Below are 17,889 nucleotides of genomic sequence, written 5' to 3' on the forward strand. Positions count from 1 at the left end.
GTATATAATTTTGCATTTTCACCTGGCCTTAGATGCAATTTGGTGCTCCAAATGAGATTTTTTTCTCATTTGGAAATAAAAAAGGGGTTTTCTGACTTGCGAAGCGGGGGGGGGGGGGGGACGGAATGATACTTCCGCCCTCCACATTTTTCACTGAGGGGGCTGCCGCCCCAGCCCCCGGTTCCTACGCCCTTGGGTGAATGTCTTAAAACTGGAATACATAGGTTGACATTTCTTGGACCATGAAGACTAAAATTCTACCTTAAGTATTCTCAAAGGAATGATTTTTTACAAAGATGTCATATTTTGACCTCTGCTGACCTCTGCTACACGTGATACGGTTATTTTACTTACTAAAACGAATGGCCCATGCCATGGATGAACCTCATCTCAGCTGTACATTTGAGTTATCATGCTTACTAAAGTTTCATGCTTCAATCTCTAGTCACCTCCGATGACCTTTGACCCTTATAATATTGATATAAATCCTATGGTAACTAAAGTGGATGCATGTACTGTCATAAATTCACATTATGGAAAAAGGGACTCTCTTCTATAACTGGAATGGGAAGTGTTAAACTGACTTGCAACCTTCACATGTTTTACAGTGACATTCTCCTATTAGAGTCAATATCAATCCGCCCACATGTTCTCCTTCAGGAAAATGCAGTAGATCATATTTTTTACATGTTATCAATCAGGATCTGTTTTTTTGTGGCTTGCATGTTGAATTGGAAAACATGTGGTGCACAATTGGGTAAATGGAGGCAATTTTAGTCACCTTTAGGCCTCCCAGGATCAGCGTACAGAAATTGTTTACAAGTGACGAAAACTTCAGCCTCTGATAGCAAAAAATGTACATGGTCATAATACGGAAAATTGATGGTGCCACGAAAGGCCACTCGTCAGCTATCCAGCCATGGGCGGCGATCATAGGGGCGGGGGGACATGTCCCCCAATATTCTAGGTGGGGGATATAGTATCTAATATCCCCGCCCAATATTTGTTATCATAGTTTTTTGTGGCTATAAATAGAAAATAATGCGTGAGATTATTTATCAAAATCATACTAGGTGGCGGCTAAAACTTCATCCACCACATGCTGCATGAGGTAAATGACTCTTCGTGGTCGTTTCTGTGATCTGTGACCGTATAGCAAGTTATTATTATTATCATAATGTCTGTACATCTCTTGTGTATGAGTGTAAGTGCGTACAATCATATATATGATCCACATCGATATGGGTTCACTGGGTTCCATTTGGCCTGTTTCCTACAAGATTTCTAACCGCAGGCGCGTAGCCAAGGGGACGGGCGAATGGGGCAGCCGCCCCCCCTCCTTCAGCATAGTTTTTGTATTTTTTTGTTGTTGATATCGCTGGAATTTCAAAATAGGAAATGCTTAAATGCAACTTTCACGGCCTGGAAAGTGCCATTTCCAGCGATCTGGGAGGCATTTTCGGCCAAAATTTTCTTTTACGCTTCGCGCAACTCATGGTGGCGCTACGCTAAGATAGTTTGCCTACAAACTTCGCCCCTTCCTTGGCAAATTCCTCGCTATGTGCCTGTCTAACCGTGTCACAATTTGTTACTAAATATCACCAAAAAACGTCACAGGCTTTCATCGAAAGTAGTTTTTACTTTCGAAATGAATCAGCTAGACGGACCGCATCCATAATGAAATTTGGTTTGCCGATTAAAATGGAAAATAGGGCTGTAGCAACCATGTATATATATATATATATATATACATATATATATACATGTATATATATATATATATATATATATATATATATATATATACATACATACGTGTATATCTTTATTTATTTGTATATCTATATTGTCAATCTACAGCCCTATTTTCCTTTTTTATCGGCAAACCAAATTTCATTACGGGTGCGGTCCGTCATTTCGAAAAAAAAAGTAAAAGCACTTTCGGTGAAAGGCTGTGACGTTTATTGGTGATAAGCATTTTCTATTTTGAAATTACTAGCGATATCATAAAAAAATACCAAATATATGCTGAAAAAAACTATGCAACCAAATATTGGGTGGATATTAGATACTGTATCCCCACCTAAAATATTGGGGGGGGGGACATGTCTCCCCATCCCCCCCCATGATCGCCGCCCATGTGTAATGGGTGCACTACCAAAATAGGTGGTTACCATGGCGAATGAGGTTAAGAGTCAACGATCAAATGTCAAATTAGTCAAAAGTGACACAGGTAGGCATTAGGTAAGGAATTTGCCAAGGGAGGGGCGTAACTTGTAGGCAAACTATTTAAGCGTACGTAGCGCATCATGTGTTGGCGAGAAGTATAAAAGAAAATTTTGGCCGAACATGCCTCCCAGAGGTTGGTATAATGGGCATGTCTAGTACTAAAATATGGTTGCTATGGTAACAAACATCAGAATTCAGGCTTGAAATTAAGCAAAAGGGGCTCCAAGGGGATTTAATAGACTTGCAAGTCAGTACACATTTGTCTGCACTGGTAGATTTCAACAATATTTCTTGGGCCGCATTCATATAGACTTAAAAAATAATGAGCCAACTTGCCTGTATACAGGTGGGTATTCATTTCCCTTGGCTATTCGTTTTGTGAAACTGCTTTGCCATATTTCTAAGATGGCGACTGAAACTAATTCTTTATCTTTCTGTAGTACAGTTAAGGAACTCTAAGAACAGAATAAAACAGTAACTCAGCCACAATTTAGATTTTAATTTGGATTTAATGGCAGGGAACCAGAGATATGGATCAAGGAAAGAATGGATGGCGAATCCTACAGGACTATCCCAATTTATCTGCTGTGTATACACAAATACCCTCAATACGACAACACTTTACAGCACAACGTCACCTCCAGGAACAAGTCAAGTATCTAGCACCCTCGGAAATATTACATAAATCTGGGTGTAATACATAGTATGTCAAGCACTATCATAGTAAATGTTTACCATGGTAACTGAGTCTTTCTTGATTCAGCTTGTGATTTCCTGAATTTTCAGCTTCATACTTCTCAACCCAACCTTTGGCTCTATTTTCTATTGTGAAAGGGAAGAATGGGGGTGGGGGAGGAGGGAATGGTTAAATACCCAGGACAGAACATGTGTTGTTGCATTCCATGCATGTTTATACTATCCTGCTGTTCACTCTATACAGGATGCAATTGATAGTTTCATCTTCTCATAGATGGTACACCACCAATGTCAGAGACTGACCTGTGGTGACACCAAAGGAATAAAAATTACAACCTGGAAATGCTATTGCAAATCAAATTCCTTTATCTATATTTCATCCACCAGCTATTGTGAATTTGTGATACAAAATTGGTATAATAATGAACCATAAAGTTGCCAATATGAAGCATACTTGCTACTTCAAGGCAATTACCACCATGACCGTTAAAGCACTGTGAAGGATTAAACATTATAATTGCTCATTTAGTTCTACCTTCATCATAAATGTTAATAAACAATTGTTAGATCCACTATCATTGTGTAACATGTTAATTTCATTTCATTTCCATCTCTTTCTCAATTATAATAAACACAGTAAAATAGACAGAAAAAAATCAAGCTTTTACAAAAAAGTAGATATAATAACTTTCATTAACTAAGGCATCTGACACAATGACCATAACGTACATTAAAAAGCTTACAAGTTGCCATTAAATTGGCATATTAAAAACTTCCACAATTACACTTATACTTTTATAAACATACTTAGCTTCATGTAATAAGAAGCTTCAACTCGGTCTAACCTTCCATTCAATAACTAAATGATAAATTCAGGCTACCCTTACACCATTCATCCCTAAATAATGAATTCAGGACAACAGCATATCATTTTAATCTCTAAAGGATGAATTTGAGTCACAAATACACAATTTGTTTCTATTAATGATGCATTCAGGTCACCCTTGTGCCATGCTATCTATTAATGATGCATTCATGTCACCCTTGCACTATGCTATCTATTAATGATGCATTCAGGTCACCCTTGCACTATGCTATCTATTAATGATGCATTCAGGTCACCCTTGCACTATGCTATCTATTAATGATGCATTCAGGTCACGCTTGCACTATGCTATCTATTAATGATGCATTCAGGTCACCCTTGCACTATGCTATCTATTAATGATGCATTCAGGTCACCCTTGCACTATGCTATCTATTAATGATGCATTCAGGTCACCCTTGCGCTATGCTATCTATTAATGATGCATTCAGGTCACCCTTGCACTATGCTATCTATTAATGATGCATTCAGGTCACCCTTGCGCTATGCTATCTATTAATGATGCATTCAGGTCACCCTTGCGCTATGCTATCTATTAATGATGCATTCAGGTCACCCTTGCGCTATGCTATCTATTAATGATGCATTCAGGTCACGCTTGCACTATGCTATCTATTAATGATGCATTCAGGTCACCCTTGCACTATGCTATCTATTAATGATGCATTCAGGTCACCCTTGCACTATGCTATCTATTAATGATGCATTCAGGTCACCCTTGCGCTATGCTATCTATTAATGATGCATTCAGGTCACCCTTGCGCTATGCTATCTATTAATGATGCATTCAGGTCACCCTTGCGCTATGCTATCTATTAATGATGCATTCAGGTCACCCTTGCGCTATGCTATCTATTAATGATGCATTCAGGTCACCCTTGCGCCATGCTATCTATTAATGATGCATTCAGGTCACCCTTGCGCCATGCTATCTATTAATGATGCATTCAGGTCACCCTTGCGCCATGCTATCCATTAATGATGCATTCAGGTCACCCTTGCGCCATGCTATCCATTAATGATGCATTCAGGTCACCCTTGCGCCATGCTATCCATTAATGATGCATTCCGCTCACTGTTACATCATTCAACTCCTAAATGTTACGTCTCTCTTAATGATCATTAATTAGATCAAGTTGTCTTTGTACTTCATATGTTGCTGCATTTTTGTCATCATCTACATCAACATTGTGACATCCTTAAGGTAAGCTGCATTTTCATCTTGAAGTAATAATGAAGTGATCTCCTGAAATCCAAACTCTGCTGCTATTCTGTACTTTGCTACAATGTCAGGACAAAGCATGACAAGTTGCTTCATATTATTAGTAACTGTACCACCTCTTGACTTTTCCTTCCCATATCTGTAGAAAATGCAATACAAAAACCACTACATGAATAAAACAGGTCACACAATCAAGGTACATCTTATATAAGTCTTTATTATGATATATTTAACCCTAGCTGATTGGTACATCAGAAACATGTCTTCCTTTTGAAGGTAGTTGCAAAGGAAACTCATATAAAACCTACCTGTAATCAGGTTAAAATAAAATAAAAAGGGTCACCAAAGTGGTATGATGACAGCCACCAAGAGGCCCCCCCTCATTTCCTCCTCTCTATCATTCAAATGCCACAGTAAAAATGATAGACCATGCTAGTTGGAAATCTCAATATAATTTACCTAATTATGGTTATGGCTAGTTGAGGATAACTATGAATAGAGCAAAGAATTTGGGGGTTAGAAGAGGTTAACCTTTAAGATCATATTTCAATGTTGCAGCAAATGTACAGGAATTTTTAAGACAACTGAAACTGTATTAGTCTTCTTGAGTTTTTAACAACTTACAACTGTGCGACGTCCCTGAAAAGACTGTCAGTTAGAATGAGAGCAGATCTGTAGTCTTCAAAGTACACAAAGTCACCTTTCTCAACCACTTGGTAATAAATAGAAATTGACCAATCAAACTGTTTGCCATAGGCCTCATGGACAATGTATGCCTGTGGGGAATAAATACCAAAGAAAACTAGAGTTCATACATAGCTGTACATGTATTAAGAATGTACAGCCCTGTGGATACTAAAAGGTACTCTCACTGTAACATGCTGTAGGAAAACACACTTGAACTTTGGAAATGCCACACACCTTGACGTTATAAACAAATAATAGCAAAGACAAAATCCAAAAATTAACCATCTTTTGATTGCTTAATTTGGTTTCCTTGCTTAACAAGAACTATGGAGATCGCGCTTTCTCGGTCGCTGCACCAAAGCTTTGGAACGACCTACCACACAGCATAAAGACTGCCAAATCTCTCGCCATATTTAAGAAAATTTTAAAAACACATCTTTTAAGTTTCTCTATGTGATTTTGTCACTTTTCTATGCTCGTGGTTTTATCTAGACTTTTACATTTGTAGAACTCTATTTTATGTGCTTATCCTTTGTTTTTTTTTTGTTTTTTATAGGTTTGGTCTGTTTTATAGTCTTTTTAGTGGTTTAGATTTTTGTGTTTGTATTTTACACACTGTTTAATTTCATTTATGTGTTTTCTAGACTTTTTATTCCTTGGATTTCTCTGTCTTTTTATGTTTCTATTTGTTTTTTGTAAAGTGCCTAGAGGCCTTTTGGTATTTGGCGCTATATTAAGAACTTATTTATTATTATTATTATTATTATATTAACTTGAGCAAGAAACAGATATATTTATTTTTCTGACATACTTGGTTAATAACATTGTAATTTTCAACCTGTAAATGTAGTACTTTTATTTTCATTTCCAGTTCCTTTAAGATCTAGTCATCTTAACCCATTTGTACTAATGCATGTATGGCCTATGATGTACTTCAATTGAAGATTACACACTTGGCACTTATACACTTAACAAAAGACTTCTTTCTTGACAATGACAATTCAGACATTAAACAGTACATGCAGCACAGGATTCAATTTGATCATGGAACTTTGAAAACTAAAAGTAACAGGATTCTGACTGCTACATGCAAAGAGAAAGTCCAATGATGGCAATATCATCACTTTATTTGCAGGTAGGAATCATGTGTGATAATATCTATTACATTATTACACATAGAAATCATATGTGGTAATATCTATTAAATTATTACACGTAGGAATCATATGTGGTAATATCTATTAAATTATTACACCCAGGAATCATATGTGGTAATATCTATTAAATTATTACACCCAGGAATCATATGTGGTAATATTTATCTATTAAATTATTACACGTAGGAATCATATGTGGTAATATCTATTAAATTATTACACCCAGGAATCATATGTGGTAATATTTATCTATTAAATTATTACACGTAGGAAGCATATGTGGTAATATTTATCTATTAAATTATTACACGTAGGAATCATATGTGGTAATATCTATTAAATTATTACACCCAGGAATCATATGTGGTAATATTTATCTATTAAATTATTACACGTAGGAATCATATGTGGTAATATCTATTAAATTATTACACCCAGGAATCATATGTGGTAATATCTATTAAATTATTACACCCAGGAATCATATGTGGTAATATTTATCTATTAAATTATTACACATAGGAAGCATATGTGGTAATATTTATCTATTAAATTATTACACGTAGGAATCATATGTGGTAATATCTATTAAATTATTACACCCAGGAATCATATGTGGTAATATTTATCTATTAAATTATTACACGTAGGAATCATATGTGGTAATATCTATTAAATTATTACACGTAGGAATCATATATGGTAATATCTATTAAATTATTACACATAGAAATCATATGTGGTAATATCTATTAAATTATTACACGCAGGAATCATATGTGGTAATATCTATTCAATTATTACACCCAGGAATCATATGTGGTAATATCTATTCAATTATTACACGCAGGAATCATATGTGGTAATATCTATTAAATTATTACACGTAGGAATCATATGAGGTAATATTTATCTATTAAATTATTACACGTAGGAATCATATGTGGTAATATCTATTAAATTATTACACGCAGGAATCATATGTGGTAATATCTATTAAATTATTACACGCAGGAATCATATGTGGTAATATCTATTAAATTATTATGCTAAATACCATAGTAAGAGAAGACTTGATGGAAAATACACATGGTAGCTTTTGATAATATTTATCAACAAACTATTCAGTCCATGTACTCCAGATTCTTCACTAGACATGTACACTAGACATTAAACACAATGCAAAGAGCATGCAGTCAGAGGCTTACCTGATGAAAGTTGTTGTGCTTGGTAAGGAATGAGACAAGCTCATTATCCATAAGACTTATCACTCGTATACCATGTGATAGAAGATGAAGCTGAAGTGCTACCAATCTAGCTTGTTGAACACAACGCTCAGCATGTCTCAAGCAATCAGCCTATTAAGGTAACACAAAAACTGGATTTTGAATGTAGTTAACATTTTCAACAGATGTTACAAAGACATTTCATGGCATCAAACATTGAAAACAACAGCTGAGGGACTAAAGTCTCTCTCTATTTAAAATTATCTACTGTACCAGTTGGAACTGTTTCAACTGGATTTGTTCATACAACTTATAACTACAAGGTTGTTGAAATGTGGCTATGAAAATTGTTCAACCAAACTTTTAAGTGGCTAAGTGATTCCCTGGCGGTGTTTGCATGAGCACATTGAAGGTAAACTGTGCAAGTAAGATTCTTGTACTCAATAAGGTCATTCCACATACAAAATACATATTTATCCAAGCTTTAATCATATGAAGTTGTACTTACAAATATTACAGCCTTTGACCTCAAATGGCCTTTGACATCAGCACAAAACAATAAGGAACTTGTAATCACTAAGGGGATCTACATACATAGTATGGAGTACATCCAGGCTTTACCTTGGGTGTTTTCATGTTAACAAAGCTTTTAGAAATTTGTTGACTTCAAAGACCTTTCACCTTCACAAAAGCAGTAGGGTATGTGTACACAATGAGATAGATGGACACAAAGTATGTTCATCCCAAGCTGTAGTTTTAGAATTATGCTGTTAACAAATGCTTCAAAATTTCACCTCTGTTGACCTTTCACCGTCACAGAAAACAGTATAGTTCTAGTATGGTGGATCCACATACCAATTATGATGTATCCAATGTTTGCTTTTCAGATATTTTGACTACAATTTTTTCAGACTTTGATCTCTGATGATCTCAAACAACCATTCACTTTGACAAAAGCATTATTATTCTTGATCTTAATAAGTTGGATTCATTTAAGTTGATCATGTTTACATGGTCCTCAGAATTTCACCTCTGGTGACCTTAATTGACCATACACTTAATCAGATATTAAATATGATTTCATCCAAGTTTTAAGTTGAGAGGTATCATGTCCACAAAGATTTAAGATTTTCATCTCTATTGACAAACTGCAAATTACTGAGCTTTACTTTGAGAGAAACTATGAGAACAAAGGTAGGGATCCCAATTCAACTGTGTTTAAAACCTACAAGTAATTACAACTGATATTATAGACTGCACAGCCACATCCCTGGTAAGTAACCTTACTGTGTTTAATACCTACAAGTAATTACAACTGATATTATAGACTGCACAACCACATCCCTGTTAAGCAACCTTACTGTGTTTAATACCTACAAGTAATAACAACTGATATTATAGACTGCACAGCCACATCCCTGGTAAGCAACCTTACTGTGTTTAATACCTACAAGTAATAACAACTGATAGTAGAGACTGAACAGCCACATCCCTGGTAAGCAACCTTACTGTTTAATACCTACAGTAATTACAACTGATATTATAGACTGCACAGCCACATCCCTGGTAAGCAACCTTACTGTGTTTAATACCTACAGTAATTACAACTGATATTATAGACTGCACAGCCACATCCCTGTTAAGCAACCTTACTGTGGTTAATACCTACAAGTAATTACAACTGATAGTAGAGACTGAACAGCCACATCCCTGGTAAGCAACCTTACTGTGTTTAATACCTACAGTAATTACAACTGATAGTAGAGACTGAACAGCCACATCCCTGGTAAGTAACCTTACTGTGTTTAATACCTACAGTAATTACAACTGATAGTAGAGACTGAACAGCCACATCCCTGGTAAGCAACCTTACTGTGTTTAATACCTACAGTAATTACAACTGATATTATAGACTGCACAGCCACATCCCTGGTAAGCAACCTTACTGTGTTTAATACCTACAGTAATTACAACTGATATTATAGACTGCACAGCCACATCCCTGTTAAGCAACCTTACTGTATTTAATACTGATAGTAGAGACTGTACAGCCACATCACTGTTAAGCAACCTTACTGTGTTTAATACCTACAAGTAATAACAACTGATATTATAGACTGTACAGCCACATCCCTGTTAAGCAACCTTACTGTGTTTAATACCTACAAGTAAGTAATACTGATAGTATAGACTGAACAGCTACATCTTTGTTAAGCAACCTTACTGTGTTTAATACCTACAGTAATTACAACTGATAGTAGAGACTGAACAGCCACATCCCTGGTAAGTAACCTTACTGTGTTTAATACCTACAGTAATTACAACTGATAGTAGAGACTGAACAGCCACATCCCTGGTAAGCAACCTTACTGTGTTTAATACCTACAGTAATTACAACTGATATTATAGACTGCACAGCCACATCCCTGGTAAGCAACCTTACTGTGTTTAATACCTACAGTAATTACAACTGATATTATAGACTGCACAGCCACATCCCTGTTAAGCAACCTTACTGTGTTTAATACCTACAAGTAAGTAATACTGATAGTAAAGACTGAACAGCCACATCCCTGAGGATTATACTGATAGTAGAGACTGAACAGCTACATCTTTGTTAAGCAACCTAACTGCATTCTACCAATTTATAATAGAATTCTGTCAGTCATTAGCTGAATAGTTAAACAATTAAACAGGTATTTGTTAATTATTGATATAACTTTGTTTACAATGTCTCTATCAGTCATACTGAAAGCATTCCTGATATTGTATCAACAAACTTGCTTTTAACAGATTTGACAACAGTATTATTTTAAAAAGTACACTGAAACCCACAACAGCCAATAGGTCAGTAAAACCAACATTGTCAACATTGTTTGAAGGTCAACATCTCATTTCAAACAGCACGCCTCCCCTACCTTTGCGTAATTCTGTGCTGCATTCTTGAAATCTTGCAAAATTTCTTCCAGACTGTTCTGAACTTCCAGATTAGTATCTGCAAAAAGAAACGTTCAAAGACAATATTAAGGAAAGTTAAGCATCATTGGTCAACTTCTGGCAATTTAACCAGCATGGCTCCTGCTCAAGAGAGGATTACCAGCAAACTGGCTCCTGCTCAAGAGAGGATTACCAGCATACTGGCTCCTGCTCAAGAGAGGATTACCACCGTACTGGCTCCTGCTCAAGAGAGGATTACCAGCATACTGGCTCCTGCTCAAGAGAGGATTACCAGCATACTGGCTCCTGCTCAAGAGAGGATTACCAGCATACTGGCTCCTGCTCAAGAGAGGATTACCAGCATACTGGCTCCTGCTCAAGAGAGGATTACCAGCATACTGGCTCCTGCTTAAGAGAGGATTACCAGCATACTGGCTCCTGCTCAAGAGAGGATTACCAGCATACTGGCTCCTGCTCAAGAGGTGATTACCAGCATACTGGCTCCTGCTCAAGAGAGGATTACCACCGTACTGGCTCCTGCTCAAGAGAGGATTACCACCGTACTGGCTCCTGCTCAAGAGGTGATTACCAGCATGCTGGCTCCTGCTCAAGAGGTGATTACCACCGTACTGGCTCCTGCTCAAGAGGTGATTACCAGCATACTGGCTCCTGCTCAAGAGAGGATTACCAGCATACTGGCTCCTGCTCAAGAGAGGATTACCAGCATACTGGCTCCTGCTCAAGAGAGGATTACCAGCATACTGGCTCCTGCTCAAGAGGTGATTACCACCGTACTGGCTCCTGCTCAAGAGGTGATTACCAGCATACTGGCTCCTGCTCAAGAGAGGATTACCAGCATACTGGCTCCTGCTCAAGAGAGGATTACCAGCATACTGGCTCCTGCTTAAGAGAGGATTACCACCGTACTGGCTCCTGCTCAAGAGAGGATTACCACCGTACTGGCTCCTGCTCAAGAGAGGATTACCACCGTGCTGGCTCCTGCTCAAGAGAGGATTACCAGCATACTGGCTCCTGCTCAAGAGAGGATTACCAGCATACTGGCTCCTGCTCAAGAGGTGATTACCAGCATACTGGCTCCTGCTCAAGAGAGGATTACCAGCATGCTGGCTCCTGCTCAAGAGAGGATTACCAGCATACTGGCTCCTGCTCAAGAGAGGATTACCAGCATACTGGCTCCTGCTCAAGAGGTGATTACCAGCATACTGGCTCCTGCTCAAGAGAGGATTACCACCGTGCTGGCTCCTGCTCAAGAGAGGATTACCACCGTACTGGCTCCTGCTCAAGAGAGGATTACCACCGTGCTGGCTCCTGCTCAAGAAAGGATTACCAGCATACTGGCTCCTGCTCAAGAGAGGATTACAACTGAAATATTCTCATAGATTTGTCAGTGATTATAAATTTCAAAAATTGGGATTTAAATGTTGCTGTTGAATATGACTGTGAATATGACTGTGATAGTTTACCTACTGAATTGTTATTTTTTATTGGCTTTTAGTCCTGATCTGGTGTCCAAGATTATGAAAATCAATGCAAAAGGTATTTGTAAGATAATCACAAAAATGTGAACTTGTTGCTGTATGTGGTATGGTGAATAGCTGACCTTTTTCATTGTCAATTGCAGGAAGTTTACTTTACACCTTAATGTGCTTTTGTCTCTCTTTTCTTTCATTCTTTATGCCAGATGTGATAAGTTGTCAATTAAACATATTGCAGAAAATTGTTTCAATTGCTCAGTTGGAATGAAGTGAACAATTGAACATTTTGCAGACAAAATGTTGAATTGACAAGATACGAGAAGTTGTCAATTAAACATTCTGATTTTTTATAAGATATTTTCTTGTTATCTTAACAATTTACTGAAAATGTCAAGTCATGGGGCAAAGTTTTTCTTGTGTTGATGGCACTTTTAAGCTACCGTATGCATGGCATTCTAAAGTGACAAGAGACAGATTTGTTGATTTTTACATATCCAACAATTCCACAATATATGCAGAGTGATTTATATAAACATGTGAGAAACTGAAATGCCCTTACAGAATAACAGTTGAGTGGATATGTCACTTGGATGTATGTCTTATTTACAAAAACTATTGAATTATATAAAACTGAACATCATGGAAAATGACCTTTGTCCTCCTCTTAATTTTGTTGTTGTCTATATGCTAATTTAGGAGATGTGTTCACAATGATATCACATTTTGACCTTAGCTGGCTGCAATTGACCTTTGACCTTCATCAAAACATTAAATTTTCTACTTGTAGAAGTAATCATTGCACCATCTATATTCACAATCTGTGTTATTTGTCTTTCTTGGGATTTTTGTTTTGTTTAAAGTTTCCACTTAATGAACTACCCTCACCTGAAAAGATCCTTTGATTTTCAAACCTTATCATCTCTTGTACTCAATACTGGGCAGCCACATCCTGTACCAAATGTACACATCGTGACTGCAAGCCATGCGTGTCATTCACAACCATGAAAATTTACAGACATATATATTTCAGCATATTAATTTAGCACCATTTATTCCTGAGACCTAAAATTTCTTAAGAGAATGTAATATACCCATTTTTCTGTTTGATACAAAGTTGAGCTTCTTGACTCCTTCCTTCTCCAAGAGTGTTGCTATTTCTCTGACCATTCCAAACTTGACAGCAACCACGTTATATGTCTCGGGATCAGATGGCTCACAGCGTTTCAGATAATCGAGTAACGACACCTTCAAACTGTTATCCTGTAACCAGTGTTTGTACAAATTTTAGCAATTTAGAAGTACTTTGACAAGCAACATTGCTCTTCTAGAGGGCATGTCAATTATAACATAACCTTGTATCATTTTTCACTAACCTGTTTAACATAAATATGGTAACTATCAACTTATACATACATGTACATAAATCTGACTAGTAATCTTTTTGTAATCAATAACTTATACAGCTATTTTTGGCATATATCATGCACCCTAGAATAAAGAAAAGTGAACGTATGGAAAGACTATAGTATTCTTACTCAAAATAAAGTTACTGCATAAAATCATTTAAAGATCAAACATGAGGTATTAAAATACAATTGACACCACCTAATTGCTCCTGATAATGACAGTTTTTGCAGCAAAGATGTACTTACTTTTGATCCTTTTTTCAGGAGCAATTCAATTTGCTGTTTAGATCGAAGTTCATCAAATACATATGTCATCTCACTGTATCTGGCCACACCCAAAAGTAACCTCACCTAGAAGGCCACAAGAATACAGACAATTGGCGGAAATAGGATTTGGTAGACTTTAGATAATACGAAATAAGTTTAATATTTTGAACTTACTGTAACAAAGAAAAGAGGACCACAAATGTTAATAATGTTAATACATGTTTAATATGCTTATACACAATGCTGCAGCCTTTCAAATTTTAACATATTAACATATTGCATCGTTAATTTATTTCATGTAAACATTATGTTGCCTTCTTTGAAATAACACAGCTTCCCAATAGTGTGACTTAGATACCTACCATTAGGGGATATTCTTTGAAGTCTGCTAGGGTGTTAAATATTTCTCGAGTTGAGCGAAGGACGTTTGAAATTCCTTCCATGTGACAACAGATGGAAAAGCAATCATGAGCTCGAATCAGAAGCTCAACCTCAAGAGACAGAACTGACGGGAGTAAAGATGAAATGTCTGTTATTTCATCTGCAGTATTGTAAATAAACACAACACTAACATCAATGAGATAGTTAGAAAAAACCACCAAAACACTAAAAATTAATATCAGTACACCCTCATTAGAAACAATTCTTAACTAATTATTTCTCTAGTAATAAAGAACCTCCACATCAATGAATGCTTTGTATTTATCAATGATGGATACTCCACAGCAATGACTGCTATGTATTTATCAATGATGGATACTCAACAGCAATGAATGCTATGTATTTATCAATAATGGATACTCCACAGCAATGAATGTGTTGTATTTATCAATGATGGATATTCCACAGCACTGACTGCTATGTATTTATCAATAATGGATACTCCGCAGCAATGAATGCTATGTATTTATCAATGATGGATACTCCAGAGCAATGACTGCTATGTTTATCATTGGTGGATACTCCACAGCAATGAATGCTATGTATTTATCAATAATGGATACTCCAGAGCAATGAATGCATTGTATTTATCAATGATGGATACTCCAGAGCAATGACTGCTATGTTTATCATTGGTGGATACTCCACAGCAATGAATGCTATGTATTTATCAATGGTGGATACTCCACAGCAATGACTGCTATGTATTTATCAATAATGGATACTCCGCAGCAATGAATGCTATGTATTTATCAATGGTGGATACTCTACAGCAATGAATGCTATGTATTTATCAATAATGGATACTCCACAGCAATGAATGCTATGTATTTATCAATAATGGATTCTCCGCAGCAATGAATGCTATGTATTTATCAATGGTGGATACTCTAAAGCAATGACTGCTATGTATTTATCAATGATGGATACTCCAGAGCAATGACTGCTATGTTTATCATTGGTGGATACTCCACATCAATGAATGCTATGTATTTATCAATAATGGATACTCCACAGCAATGATGCTATGTGTTTATCAATGGTGGATACTCCACAGCAATGAATGTTTGGTATTTATCAATGATGGATACTCCACAGCAATAAATGCTATGTATTTATCAATGATGGATACTCCACAGCAATGAATGCTTGGTATTTATCAATGATACTCCACAGCAATGAATGCCACGTATTTATCAATGATGGATACTCCACAGCAATGAATGCTATGTGTGAATCAGGGCCATACAGTACATGGTGTGAATCAGCTCACATAGATGGCCTTATTGCAGACTCACAAAAGATAACCAATTTTTCATGATTTTCCTCTATTTTATAACCATACATAAACAAGAAGCAAATTTGTGATAGTGTGATCTACATTATCATTGACAGATTTGTCAGGTTGTGAATTCAAGCAGAATATATTCTGGAGAATAATCAAGTTTGATCCAATTTTGCTAGTAGGTGCACAAAGCCAAAGTTTCAAGCAACTTTTGAAGTTAATGTAACAACTCAAAATTACATACCAAAAGTTTAGGATATTTCTGTGAGGAGTTCAAACTTAAGAAAGGCATACATTCTCAGTGCAATTAATGGAAATTTTTTACCCCTCAAATTTTCATGGTATGGTGATTATGGAGGCCACATGGTTTTTATTACAAAACGAGTAAAATAGTCTTTGGAAGCGATGATGAATGTTTTATACTGAAAAAAAATTGTTCTCTGTTCATGACTATGTTTTAAAATAGATTATGCAATTTTTGTGTTTAATATGCAGTAAAAAAGTGTAAAGTTAACGATGAAATAAGAAAGTAGGAATTGAAGGTTTTCATGAGAATAGAAAGAGAGACTTGTCATCACCCACCTAAAGTAAGTCCACCACTCAGATGACCTAAAGCAAACAATATCAGTAGAACCAATAACCATAGCCAGTAGTAGTATATGATGAATTCATAACATTTAGAACATGATTTACAAGTTAACAAAAAGGGACTTGTTGTGCATTTATAAAACACTCTCTTCAATCTGTACCAATATTTAGTATGCATGCCTTTCTTTATTGCCTTAATAGAGGGTATGGCTTGAAAAATATTAAGATGCAAGACTTCAACATCAGTCAAAATTCTTTTCTACATCATTATTCACCATGTTTAGTAAATTCTGGTGGAATAATTGTAAAAGTGAATTTATTTAATTTCCTGAGTTTTTTTTACAGTCAAACTTTTGTTAACTTGGGGTTTATTTCTGGCAAGTTAGTAATTAAGAAAGAAATTGGTTGGATCATTTCGATGTGTATGATGAAATAAGCTAGTATTTACTTCGTCTCTGTGCTATAGAAAGTGCATCAACTAAGCCTTGCAGTATAGTATGGCATTTCAGTTTCATGGTATTGGTGAAGCCCTGGCTTTAATGTACAAGTTATTAATGCTGTTTCATATAGCCCTTTCTTACACAGAACCACTAACAGAAATGACAGAAACGAGGATCACATCACACTTTTCATTTACCACATTCTCAGGCGTCTGATCAATAATCAAAGTTTCATAATTGAGAGCATTATGAGGGTATGTAAGGTAACTTGACTATAGGGGCACAACAGTTGTTGCTGTCAATAACAGGTGATTATTATTAAGCACAGTATACCAAGTGTTAGGGGCACCACAGTCAAATTGCCAAAATGACAGCGTGTTACTACATTGAGGTTGCAACCCACTCATGTTAATACAGCCAAGCATTTTGTGTATGTTTTTTATTCATTTCTGATTAATGTCAGATATTTCAGCAAAAACAGGTATTTCCAAGACTCACCTGAACAATAAAATCATAAGGTAAATAAGGATCATGTATGTTAGGATCATTAGTTTGTCGTTCTTACCTTGCTTTGTAGGGTCTTTGTGTGATCTTATCAATGAGATCACTTCTTCCATTAGCTTGTTACCAAGAACAGCAGGATTTTGACAGAGCTTCAAGAGATTGGCAAATTCATTTCTGTCTGCCCAAGAGGATATTGGTGTAGTTGGATTAGCCAGTCTTGACACTACACCTGTATCATGATAAATGCAAAGTATAGTGCAAATGCTAAAAACTTTCATTGGGAGCAAATCTGAGATATTACTTTCCCTCAAAGTTTAACTTGACTAGGGAGAATATCTACTGAAGAAATATCCACAATCTTTGCTGTATGTAAAAAGTCCAGTGAAAGACCTTTGGGCTGAAGAGAATGAAAGGTTTCAACT

General features: G+C 36.2%; 1 protein-coding gene across 5 annotated transcripts in view; it reads right to left on the reverse strand.

Annotated features, from left to right (window-relative positions):
* Positions 1-4,847: 4,847 nt before the first annotated feature.
* The window catches only part of LOC139978229 (spatacsin-like), a 73,955-nt gene continuing 60,913 nt past the window's right edge, over positions 4,848-17,889 (reverse strand). For 3 of the 5 annotated variants that reach the window (XM_071988207.1, XM_071988204.1, XM_071988202.1), the window contains exons 35-43: positions 17,529-17,696; positions 16,518-16,544; positions 14,572-14,714; positions 14,189-14,293; positions 13,628-13,796; positions 11,022-11,098; positions 8,086-8,235; positions 5,658-5,809; positions 4,848-5,172 (exon numbers count right to left, since the gene is read on the reverse strand). In XM_071988207.1, the coding sequence (XP_071844308.1) occupies positions 4,989-5,172; positions 5,658-5,809; positions 8,086-8,235; positions 11,022-11,098; positions 13,628-13,796; positions 14,189-14,293; positions 14,572-14,714; positions 16,518-16,544; positions 17,529-17,696 (1,175 nt within the window). In that variant the 3' untranslated portion in view covers positions 4,848-4,988. The remainder of the gene's footprint in view (positions 5,173-5,657; positions 5,810-8,085; positions 8,236-11,021; positions 11,099-13,627; positions 13,797-14,188; positions 14,294-14,571; positions 14,715-16,517; positions 16,545-17,528; positions 17,697-17,889) is intronic. The other 2 variants (XM_071988203.1, XM_071988206.1) reach the window with 2 other exon arrangements.

The sequence above is a fragment of the Apostichopus japonicus genome, chromosome 13, assembly GCF_037975245.1.
Source record: "Apostichopus japonicus isolate 1M-3 chromosome 13, ASM3797524v1, whole genome shotgun sequence".
NCBI classification, from domain to species: Eukaryota; Metazoa; Echinodermata; class Holothuroidea; order Aspidochirotida; family Stichopodidae; genus Apostichopus; species Apostichopus japonicus.